Source organism: Hyperolius riggenbachi, chromosome 5 (assembly GCF_040937935.1).
Source record: "Hyperolius riggenbachi isolate aHypRig1 chromosome 5, aHypRig1.pri, whole genome shotgun sequence".
Taxonomy (NCBI): Eukaryota; Metazoa; Chordata; class Amphibia; order Anura; family Hyperoliidae; genus Hyperolius; species Hyperolius riggenbachi.
Genome location: NC_090650.1, coordinates 205859403 through 205872285, shown reverse-complemented (window position 1 = coordinate 205872285; position 12883 = coordinate 205859403). Strand labels below are relative to the sequence as shown.

Here is a 12883-nt window from a genome sequence, read left to right as displayed (position 1 = left end):
CCAGCTGTTAAGGAACTACAAGTCCCACAATGCATTGCAGGAGTCTGACAGCCACAGTCATGACTCATAAAGGCAAATGCATTGTGGGACTTGTAGTTCCGTAACAGCTGGAGGGCCGAGTTTGCCCATGCCTGCTCTAGCAGGATGTTTTTATAAGTCAGCATGTCATTAAATGGTTAATGGGGAAGGCTATACCGGTGGTGAGCAAGTTCATGCAGTAACTTATGCACCAGCAAACCCCTGCTAGCACCTCCTCTGCACATATCTGATATGAAATGTCTTCATATCTGACAACTGCTATAGATAATCAGATACGTTAACTTTGTGGAGAAACAGTAATTCACTGGATTTTTGAAGCTACTTTGCAAAGGCTGACTTGGTACGCAATACAGCCAAGCAGGCAAAAAGGGTAGCAGACATCGGCTTTGGTAGACCAATAACAATCCAAATGTTATTTCAAGGTGCAAATGAAGCTCATGGTTTTGTAGTATGCATGGAGTACAGGTTTAAAGAGAATCTGTATTGTTAAAATCACACAAAAGTAAACATACCAGTGTGTTAGGGGACATCTCCTATTACCCTCTGTCACAATTTCGCCGCTCCCCGCCGCATTAAAAGTAGTCAAAAACCGTTTTAAAAAGTTTGTTTATAAACAAACAAAATGGCCACCAAAACAGGAAGTAGGTTGATGTACAATATGTCCACACATAGAAAATACATCCATACACAAGCAGGCTGTATACAGCTTTCCTTTTGAATCTCAAAAGATCATTTGTGTGTTTACCTTCTGTCCCCTGCTTCTCTCATGCACTGAACATTACAGGCTTCCTGCAGACAGCTCTGCATGTGCCTGTGTTTGTAATTCCTCAGTATGTGTCAGCCAGCTACTTTCACAGCCTAAAGGTCCGTACACACGCCGGACTTTAGGCAACGACGGGTCCGTCGTTGCCTCCCGCTGGGTGGGTGTGCCAGCGACAGTCCGGCGTGTGTACGCTCAGAAACAGCCGTATCAGTCTGACGACAGAGCGTACACACGCCGGACTGTCGCTGGCACGCCCACCCAGCGGGAGGCAACGACGGACCCGTCGTTGCCTAAAGTCCGGCGTGTGTACGGACCTTAATTACAGAGGAGGATTTTTATCCAGCTCTCTTCTATCACTGATAAGATAGCAGAGAAGCTGCTGGCTTATGTAAATAAAACACACACTGGAGTGTGCATAGAGGAACAGACCAGCACTGAAGAACTTGGCAGCCTTCCAGACACAGGCCGACAAGTCTGACAGGGGAAAGATACATTGATTTATTACAGAGACGGTGATAGTACAAAGTGCTGCAGTGAGCCAGAACAGGTTAGAATAGGTTTAGGAACTTGTAGGATGGTAGAAAAAACGTTGTAATTTTTGTTACAGAGTCACTTTAAAGGCTGATGATATTACTTTCAATCTTATTGAAGTTAAATCTATTTGATTTTATTTGGTAAGCACTGATATAAAGTGTTAATTGTACTTTCATTTCAGGCTATAATCCATGTAGATGGTGAAGACAGAGTAGTACCTGGACTATATGCTTGTGGTGAAGCTGCATCAGCCTCTGTGCATGGGGCGAACCGGCTTGGTGCAAACTCCCTCCTAGATATAGTTGTTTTTGGCCGTGCCTGTGCTCTTAGTATAGCAGAAAGTTGCAAACCTGGTATGTTGATGCTAAACGTATTTATGTAGTATTGGCATATGTGTTACCCAGATACAATTAGTGTTTTCCTGTCCACTGTATCAGGTTTTCATGACTTTTTTTTTTTTTTTTCCTATAGGTCTGTCTAACAACCCCCCTCCCGCCCCTTTGACCGCCACCGCTGCATGTCAGCACGCGTGCCCTGGCACAAGCCCCCAGGCCCCACCCTCCCCCTGGCCCCACGGCTGTCCCTGCTGCACATGCGCAGTAGCACAAATGCAGAGGGACAGGGGACGCAGAGACACTTGAGGATTATTATGTAGGATGCAATGTATTCTTTCACTGTAATTTAAAGGGGCACTACAGTGAAAAACTGTAACATTTAAAATATGTGCAAACATACAAATAAGAAGTAAATTTTTTCCAGAGTAAAATGAGCCATAAATTACTTTTTCTCCTATAATGCTGTCACTTGCAGTAGGCAGTAGAAATCTGACAGACGTGACAGGTTTTGGACTAGTCCATCTCTTCATAAATCATTTAAAGGACGACAGGAACATAGGTGAAAATTAATTTATAGTGCAGTTTACTCTGGGAGAAATGTCCTTTTTGTAAGTATGTGTACACGTGTATTTTACATTTTACAGATTTGCACAATGCTGGTTCTTTAACTACTTCAGATTCCATGATGTGAGTCTCGCATCCAAATCTGCTACTCTAAAGATCCCTGGTTGTGAGACTCACATCTAGCACTAAAAGCTGCTGCTGCTATCGTGCACATGCTCGCATGTACCCCTGCCCCTTGTGCATGAGCGCGTGTACACTCATGCACCAACTTAAAGCGGTATTGTCACCATAAAAATCAAATTTCAAAACCAACTGGTCTAAGTGTATTAAGTAATAAAGATGCTAATCCTGCATTCGAAACTTGCAAAACTTTTTCTGCTGTTATGGTTTGTAGTTATCACATACTTTAGGAGCATTGGCCCTAGTGCCAAACAGTGCCAAAGAGTTGAATGCTGGGAGTTATTTTTATCTATAATATATTCCTCCTCTTCCATTTATTTCCCTGCCTAGCTGCTGCTCTGATTACTTGTGTTTACAAGCAAGGCTGAGGTGACTCAGTGATTGGATGTGTAAATAAAAAAGACAGTTGGTATACACCTTAGTGGGAGTGTCTGAAGACTCTGGGAGGATGGCAGCTAATGAATACACAATGAGCAAGAGAAGGGAGGGGGGAAAACAAGAGTCAGGGAGGATATGATGTCAGCATTAGCTTGGCAAGATGGCCACTGCCTAGAACAGGATTTTCTGTTTTTCCTTTATAAAATTCACAGGAATCATTACACGAATAGCACAATACATCTGTTATGCAAGTGGAAGTAGTATTTATCTACTTATATATGTGTTTTTTAGGTTAGCATGGGTGTCGCTTGTTCTTTAATAGTGAGTTTTTTAAGTTAAAGTGACAGTGTCACATTGAAAAATAAAGTTGTTGTTTTTTCTTCTTCCCTGTAGTGAATTGCTATCCCTACCTAACTAATTAACCCCTTGTATCATTTATAATTGGCCGTAAAGGACACCTGAAGTGAGAAGTATTTGGAGGCTGCCATATTTATTTCCTTTTAAACAATATCTGTTGCCTGGCAGCCCTTCTGATCTATTAAGGTGCGTACACACGCCGTACTGTAGCAAATGACAGGTCCGTCAGACCCTCCTGCTGGGCGGATGTTCTGTTGACAGTAGGACGTGTGTTCAGTCTGTCGGCAGACTGATAAGACTGTTCGGATCTGTCAGAAACAGTCTTCCTGTTAAGACAATACGGTTTCTGACAGATCCGAACAGTCTTATCAGTTTGCCGACAGAGTGTCCACATGTCCTACTGTCGGCAGAACATCCGCCCAGCGGGAGGGTCTGACAGACAAGTCTTTTGCTAAAGTATGGCGTGTGTACCACATATATAAGTAGATAAATACTTGATCTACTTGCATAACACATGTATTGTACAGTCCACGTTTTGATTTCAGTGAATGTTATATAGTAAATGAAGATAATTCTCTCCTGGTGGGGGCCATGTCTTTTGCCCACAGTTAAGGCTAACTCGTGATGTCATTTCTGCCCTTTACTTTTTTTCTTGTCTCCTCCAATCGCTGAGTCGCCTCAGCCTTGCTTGTAAACACAAGTGAGTAGGGGATTAGGTCTCAGATAAACAGCTGGCAGGGGAATAAAGGAAAGAGGAGGAATAGATTATAGATAAAAAGAACCCCCAGCATGCAATTCTTTGACACCGACTACTAAAGGGCCAGTGCTCCTTAAGTATGTGATAACTCCAAATCATAACGGCAGAAAAAGTTTTGAAAGATTTGAATGCAGGATTAGCATCTTTATCATCTTTATCACTTAATATCACTCTTTTTTAGCATCTTTATCACTTAATACACTCAGACCAGTTGCTGTTGAAATTTGATTTTTATGGTGACGATACCGCTTTTGGGAGAGGAAAGAGGAAACTACAGAGCAGCTCAGTCATTATTTTAACAGCTGTAAGGCTCCCTGCACACAGCAAATCCATTTTCCGATTCAGATTTGCAATTCTGATTTTCCCTGAATGCACTCAACCGAAAAACGGAGGAAAAAAACGCAGCATGCAGTAACGCTTAAGAATCGGATGTACAAACTGATTCAAAATCAGAATCGCATGCAGTGTGCAGGGAGCCCTAACGGCGATTCATCATAGCCCTGGATTAAACCAATGGAAACTAGGTAGGCAGGAGTTATATTTGTGAAATGAAAGTAACAAAAAAAAACCACCCCTAACAAATGGATCAGCCTCCCAGTCCGTCATCCGTCACTGTTTACATACACGTGTTAATTGATGAAACCATTCATTTAAAAAAAAAACATTTTTCACACTATTTTTAATAGTTTATGAATAGGATTTTTAATAGGTTGTGAATAAACCACTTTTTATTTTTTTCCTCATTCGTAAATGATCTCCTTTTAACAATTCTTGGGAAAAAAATATTCCTGAAAGAAAGCCTAGATTGTCATGAAAAAAAAAACATATGTATCCATTCGATGGCCTAAGTAATAAAAAGTTATTGCTGTATCCATAGTGACACAGCTGAAATGCCAAAATTGTCAGGAATCTTAGGGGTAAAAACCCAGTAATTTAGAATGGGAAAACACAGTAAGTGGTTGATTTTCTATTCTTATTTTTAGCTGAGCCAGCACCTTCAATTAAACCCAATGCTGGAGAGGAATCTGTTGCAAATCTAGACAGGTTACGGTTTGCCAATGGAAGCACAAGAACATCAGAGTTGAGACTCAACATGCAGAAGGTAAGAATACGCTTAAAAAAAGTTCTTGTTCAGAATTTAAAATCGATCTGTTAAATTTGTATCAAACATTTTGCCGTTCCGAATTTCAAGTTCATTACTGTAGGCTGGTTATTGAGAACACTTCATGTAGTAATAGTTGATGGAAGGAGGTGCCCCAAAACAATATGATTAAAAACCGTTAAATTAAGCGAAGGCTTACCTCAAAGATGAACAAAGAACCACTAATAAAAAAAAATAACATTTGCAAACTTGAAACTTAGGACATAAACTTACAACTCCTAACTTGAAAATCAGTTTTTACACATACAGTGGCTTGCAAAAGTTTTCGGCCCCCTTGAAGTTTTCCACATTTTGTCACATTACTGCCACAAACATGCATCCATTTTATTGGAATTCCACATGAAAGACCAATACAAAGTGGTGTACATGTGATAAGTGGATCGAAAATCATACATCATTCCAAAAAATTTTTACAAATCAATAACTGCAAAGTGGGGTGTGTTTAATTATTCGGCCCCCTGAGTCAATACTTTGTAGAACCACCTTTTGCTGCAATTACAGCTGCCAGTCTTTTAGGGTATGTCTCTACCAGCTTTGCACATCTAGAGACTGAAATCCTTGCCCATTCTTCTTTGCAAAACCGCTCCAGCTCAGTCAGATTAGATGGACAGCGTTTGTGAACAGCAGTTTTCAGGTCTTGCCACAGATTCTAGATTGGATTTAGACTGGATCTGGACTTTGATTGGGCCATTCTAACACATAGATATGTTTTGTTTTAAACCATTCCATTGTTGCCCTGCTTTATGTTTAGGGTCATTGTCCTGCTGGAAGGTGAACCTCAGCCCCAGTCTCAAGTCCTTTTGCAGTCTCCAAGAGGTTTTCTTCCAAGTTTGCCCTGTATTTGGCTCCATCCATCTTCCCATCAACTCTGACCAGCTTCCCTGTCCCTGCTGAAGAGATGCAACCCCCGAGCATGATGCTGCCACTACCATATTTGACCGTGGGGATGGTGTGTTCAGAGTGATGTGCAGTGTTAGTTTTCCGCCACAAATAGCGTTTTGCATTTTGGCCAAAAGTTCCAATTTGGTCTCATCTGACTAAAGCAACTTCTTCCATAAAGGCCAACTTTGTACAGTGCATGACTAATAGTTGTCCTATGGACAGAGTCTCCCTCCTGAGCTGTTGATCTCTACAGCTCGTCCAGAGTCACCATGGGCCTCTTGACTGCATTTCTGATCAACGCTCTCCTTGTTCGGCCTGTGAGTTTAGGTGGATGGCCTTGTCTTGGTAGGTTTACAGTTGTGCCATACTTCTTCCATTTCTGAATGATCGCTTGACCAGTGCTCCGTGGGATGTTCAAGGCTTTGGAAATCTTTTTGTAGCCTAAGCCTGCTTTAAATTTCTCAATAACTTGATCCCTGACCTGTCTTGTGTGTTCTTTGGACTTCACGGTGTTGTTGCTCCCAATATTCTCTTAGACAACCTCTGAGGCCCTCACAGAGCAGCTGTATTTGTACTGACAATAGATTACACACAGGTGCACTCTATTTAGTCATTAGCACTCATCAGGCAATGTCTATAGGCAACGGACTGCACTCAGATCAAAGGGGGCCGAATAATTATGCACACACTACTTTGCAGTTATTTATTTATAAAAAAATGTTTGCAATGATGTATGATTTTCGTTCCACTTCTCACGTGTACACCACTTTGTGTTGGTCTTTCATGTGGAATTCCAATAAAATTGATTGTTTGTGGCAGTAATGTGACAAAATGTGGAAAACTTCAAGGGGGCCGAATACTTTTGCAACCCACTGTATCCGTGAATTTTTGCATTAATGTATCAGATTTAAATGACCGGCTAAATCTACTACAATCTAATACTACTACTACTACGATCTACAAATTAAAAAAGAAAAATTGGGGGGGGGGGGAATTATTTCGCAAGCAAATTCTCAGTACAAATTAATTAAATTAGGAATTAAATTGGTCCATTTTCAAGCTGCATAAATTTGCATTGAAAATTTGCATAGTCCTGTATAAACTCAGAATGATTTGCATCTGATTGATCATCCCTGCAAGTCAGTCACAATGGAGATTTCTGATGCTAAATCATGAAATATGAATTTTAACCTATTATAAGCAGTTTTGTTAATACAGTAATTCCTTTCTGTAATTTAGACGATGCAGAGTCATGCTGCCGTCTTCCGGACGGGCTCAGTACTGCAGGAAGGATGTGAGAAGTTGAGCGAGGTAAACCGTGCCATGGATGATATCAAAACCTTTGACAGAGGTACATTTTGTGTGTTCTAACTATGTAGTATTTTTTGTGTATCATTGTATTCAGTATCTAATTTTTCTTTAGTAATATATAGATTATGTAATAACAAAATTACATGGTAATAAGACTAAATTTATCTCCTTTTGGTTTCATGTAGTTGCCTGATTTCAGCGTCCCAGTGTGAATAATTATAGATAGGCGTGCTCTTCCGAGTAGCTACGAGTTCGTAGCTACTCTGAATCGAAATGTAAATGACACAGCTGTGACCATGGGAGATGAGGGTTAACTTACCCCATGCGGTTGTCTGATGCAATAGGCTCCATTCGCGTTACATTTCATTATATGTCACTCCCAATCTTCCTCCTTCCGGGTTGAAGCAGGAAGCATGGGAATGACTGGAATGTGACGTGGGGCGCAAATGGAGTGCATTAGTGCATTGCATCAGACGGCCACATGGGTAAGTTAACCCTCATCTTCCATGATCACAGCTGTGTAATTTACATTTCAATACCGAGTAGCTACGTACTCATAGCTACATTGAAGAGCTTGCCTAATTATAGGGTACCTCTTCCGTTATGGCATCATTAAAATTCTTGTCATTTTTTGCTTAGTCCTGGATTGCTACAGTGTCAAATATAACTGAAGAGATTAAGAAAACGTTGCTCTGTATGCTTAAAGTACACTTGAAGTGAAATGTAAATTAAGCACATATTCATTTCATTTACTTACTCTTGAAAGACTTCATGTTGTCCCTTCCACTCTCTGTTCCCATCCTTTTTAACATTCGACTGACCCATCAGTCAAATCCAATCCAGAAGCGCCCGTAGCTATGCACAAGCAATTCTGAACTGGTCATGCGTTATTTCTGAACCACGCAGGACCAGTAAAAGGAAGTGCTAATGAACAAAAGAAAGAAGATGTGCATGAGCACTTTCAGCATAGATTGTTTCCAGCCTGGGGTGAAAACGCTGTTGCAGAGGGAGCAGGAAGAACCCTAAAGACAATTGCTCACCAGGATATATATATATATATATATATATATATATATATATATATATATATATATATATATATATATATATATATATATATATATATATATATATATATATATATATATATATAGTGAAGAGAGTTCAAACTAAAGAGTCTGATGATACGTATGGAGAGGGAAGGCTCTGGATCCTATAGAGTCTTCCCTGTATTCCCTTGTTCACCTTGTTCCAGCACTGTTATCACCCACTGGAAGCTTTCGAAAGAAGGGACGGCTCTGTACTGCGTGAGTGTGTGTGCTCACGCATGTGCAGTACGGAACCACCTGTGTTCAGAAGCACTTGAGGACACAAATGCTTCTGAAGCCTTCCACACTATTCTTGTGGTTGCTGTGGGTAAATTCTTGTAATTACTGAACTCAGAAAGATGCGACAAATGTAATATTAATAGTGCTGGTAATCTCTTCTAGGAATTGTTTGGAATAGTGACCTGGTAGAAGCACTTGAATTGCAAAACCTAATGCTGTGTGCCCTCCAGACTATCTATGGTGCAGAAGCCCGTAAGGAAAGTAGAGGTGCTCATGCCCGAGAAGACTATAAGGTGAGAATGATTTGTGGGTATAATTTGCTCAGTTTCAAATCATTTCTATTTTTTGTTAGAAAATTATCTATATACATATAAGTATAAAGATCTAGACCTGGATGTAGCCACTGCTGTTGGAGTTTAAATAGAGTTGAGCCTTTTTGTGTATCCCACCTATTTTAATAGTAGTAGTAATGTTCAATTCTGGGTGTCTGGCAAATATGGCTGCCCGGAGTACTAAACTATTTGGTACCCAAACTGAAAACTATATGGCAGTTAAAGGACCACTATTGTGAAAAAAATGGACTATACATTGCTTTTTTTTTTATTCCTCTAGTGCTGTCACTTACAGTAGGCAGTAAAAAGTGGACATATCTGACAGATGTTGGACTTGTCCATCTCCTCAAGAGGGATTCTCAGTATTATTTTTATTCTTTACAAAAGCACTCCCTGTAAAGCAGAGCTCCCCTACCCTGTCTTCAAGGCACACCAACGGTGCATGTTTTGCAGAAAACCACAAACATTCACAGGTTAGGTAATTAGTGTCTCAGCAGAGCTTATTAACTACCTCTTTGGATTTCTACAAAACATGCACTGTTGGTGGGCCCTGAGGACGCGTACGAGAGAGAACGGCGCTGGAGACTTGGGCGCAGGACACAGCTGGTATATGGCTGATCCTGCTGCTGCACAAGTCCAGGCCATGTTAAATACTATTCCCCCTCCAGGCCGCCATGGATAGTGGGGAATGATATAATTCGGCTTCCAGCTATTGCTGGAAGCCGAATTATTGTTTTAAAAGCAACTTCAGCTCCGTCTTCTGACGACGCTGAAGTTACTCCCTGTGCCTACTATAGCCGCAATTCCTATTACGGCCTATGGTGGCGCCAGCTGCGCCCGATGTCTCCTGTGCTGCTGCGCCCAAGTCTCCAGCGCTGGATTCGCCGTGTGCGCTGAGGACAGGGTTGGGGAGCACTGCTTAAAGGATCTAAACAAAATATACTGGTCAGCTTTTCTTCTTGTTTGCACACTATTTTGGCAGTTAGACTGATCAACTGAGGGTTCAATAAGTGCTTTTTACCTGATAATCTTCCATGAGGGGATAGACTAGTCCAATACGTTTAAGATTTTCAATAATTGATGTGAAAAGTGACAGTGACATAGGGAAAAATGATTTTATATTGCATTTTCCCTGGGACACATGCACATTTTATGTGTGCATTTTAAATCTTACAATTTTTGCGACAGTGGGCCTAAGCTAATGAGAGGGGTTGATACTACTTCCTTTAGGGCCTGGATACACTAGCTACCTTCTTTCTGCATTTCAGCAACACATATCAGTCTGTCACATTCATGTGTTGCTGAAAAGCTGATAAAAGCGCACTGTGTTCCGGCCCCTACGAATTGTCAGCTGGACGCCACACTTCACTTCCAAAGATCCCTATCAGGTGTTGTGTGGGCAGATCGAGAAAGAGACAGATCTCTCTCTGCTTGAATCTGATCAGAGAGGGATCTGTTGGCTGCCCATACACCACAGGCAGATTCACAATCAATTTCGGCATTGAATCTCTCAGGAATCAACCTCGTGACGATTTCTTCCCGGAAACGATCGAAACTTCGATCGGGATGCTCGTTGCGGTACTGATTTTCATCTGATTCAATTTGCTTATTAAATTAGATGGTCAATCGTGCTGCAAAACCGTTCCTTTTTTTAACTGGGCTGTATGATTCTGTTTTAATCTACATTATCCTGTTTATTAACTAGCACAGTGTAACCCTTTCCTAAAGGTAACGGTTACTGAAAATAAAGTATTTTTTTTTTAAATTATATATAACATTAACCTCCCCATAAGTAAGATTCGTAATAGACAGTGCTGTTGGAGAAGCCACCGATCCGCCTGAGCGACGAACAAAAGCATTGTTCTTCCCACTCTCTCCTGGCTCCCATGTGACATCATACCCGCGCTGCTCCATCCGCCCACCACCTCATGCATAGCAACAGAACACATTGCCGCTAGCCTGTAGTGTCACTCGGTGCCTGGTGACAGGCCTCATAAGTGTGTAAGACGCTGTTTCATACTTCTGTGGTCAAGCAATTGGTGCCATTTTGACACATCTAGATGGAGCTAGTACAGTAGAATCCCTTTATAGTAAGCTCCAAGGGACCAGGAAAAGTAGTTTACTATATCAAAAGTTTACTATATCCGAATTGGTCTTACATTGTTTAGTTATACAGACACATTTGCTCGGACCTGAGGACTGATTTTACTATATCTAGAAGGTTACTATATCAGAGTTAACTAAAGCGAGATGTCTACTTAGCAGCTTTTTAACTTTTCTATGTATTAAAATCATAAGAACAGTGTTCATTTTAGGATAGATATAGTGATATATATACACTGTAGTTTTATTTTGGTGCTTTGTTTCAGGAATAATCATTTCATAGCCAGGTCTGCAAATAAATGAAACTTTTGTGTAACTATTTAGGTGAGAATTGATGAATATGACTTCTCCAAGCCACTGCAAGGGCAGCAGAAGAAACCAGTGGAAGAACACTGGAGAAAACACACTTTGTCATTTGTTGACAAGGATGGCAAGGTAAAGAGATTTTTTTTCCACTTATAAGCTGGTTTTAAATGTTGCATATAAATATGTACACATAACGGTAACCAGAAGTCATTGCTTTTTTTATTTCTTTTGGTAGAATACAGAATGCTTAACTCCATGTTCATTTTTCACATTTACTTGTGATTTACTCCCCTCCTGTTCCAATGACACTTATCAGCACATAAAGCGAATAACCATAAACTGCAACACAAGAAGTAATAAAAACACTTTTTCAGATAGATATCTGAGGGATTAAAACGTGTTTTTATCACGGTTTCCTTTTTGACAAGATTGATTTGGGTGTGTACACTCATGACATTTTGATTAGCCAATTTTACTACTTCCGTGTAGCGTGAGAGCTCACCTACACAATTTTACAGTATTCAAATACTTAATGGAAGTGATAAATTTGGCCAATCGAAATTGGATGCGTGTATGAACACTTTGCTTCCCATTTTCTAGGCCGGACAGGAATCCAATGGATTGAAGGAGAAAGAGCAATTCTCATTAAGATGCCTCATCTAGATGTCTGTGCCTAGAAACTGAGACAGAAAGTATGGTAAACTCCTCACAGGGAATAGCATGTTAAGAACAGGGAGAGAAAAAAATGACATCACAGCTTCCACAATACAGCCTCCAGCACTTTGTTTTATAACAATTTAGAGACCAGTGAGCAAATGGGCACTGATGTTGGATATTGCTTACTAAATCCCTAATCTGTTAGTCCAGTGTACCTATTATTGATACCGTAATATGTATTCTAGAAATCCCCAGCACTCTTATTTGCTCATTCACTATTACAATTAGCTTGATTCAGCAATTCAGCAGCGCAAGTTAAAAAGCCATGTGTGCTGCACATGCAAAGCGCTGTAGTGCAGCATAGTGTGCGCTCCTAAGCTATGTGCGCACCTTACTAAGTTCCAGCTGCTCCTTTCATTTGCTGCCAGATGTGAAGTATCGCAATTGCGTGAATTGATGTAGTAGCGGCCGCGCTAGTCAAGTATCGCAGTCATGATACTTCACATCTCGTGGTAGATGAAAGAAGCGGCTGGAACTTAGTGAGGAGCACAAGTAATTTAGGAGCGCACGTTATACAGCACTACCGTGCGCTCACATGGCTTTTTTAACTCGCGCTCCTGAATTTAACACTGAATGTGTGGGAAAATATTGTGGATCCATTTAGTGCTATCTATATATGAATACTTGCCTTGTGATTTATACTGTGTGAGGAGGAGCACAGTCTGATAAGTGGAAACCTTGTTCTGTAATGTCTCTGTGCAGCTTAAAAAAAAGTGAAGCATTTGAAGAAGAGCATTATAAATATTGATTTCTGCATAAAAGGATGACTATTGCAGTCTATTTTCGGAGATTAAGCGGTGTCCCTGTTATTCCTGCTGTAGCATGTGCAGAGAGC

General features: G+C 40.7%; 1 protein-coding gene across 1 annotated transcript in view; it reads left to right on the top strand.

Annotated features, from left to right (window-relative positions):
- SDHA (succinate dehydrogenase complex flavoprotein subunit A) overlaps positions 1-12883 on the top strand; it is a 127063-nt gene that overhangs the window by 109926 nt on the left and 4254 nt on the right. The window contains exons 10-14 of the mRNA XM_068236617.1: positions 1518-1689; positions 4891-5009; positions 7191-7302; positions 8753-8883; positions 11350-11460. Coding sequence (XP_068092718.1) covers positions 1518-1689; positions 4891-5009; positions 7191-7302; positions 8753-8883; positions 11350-11460 — 645 coding nt within the window. The remainder of the gene's footprint in view (positions 1-1517; positions 1690-4890; positions 5010-7190; positions 7303-8752; positions 8884-11349; positions 11461-12883) is intronic.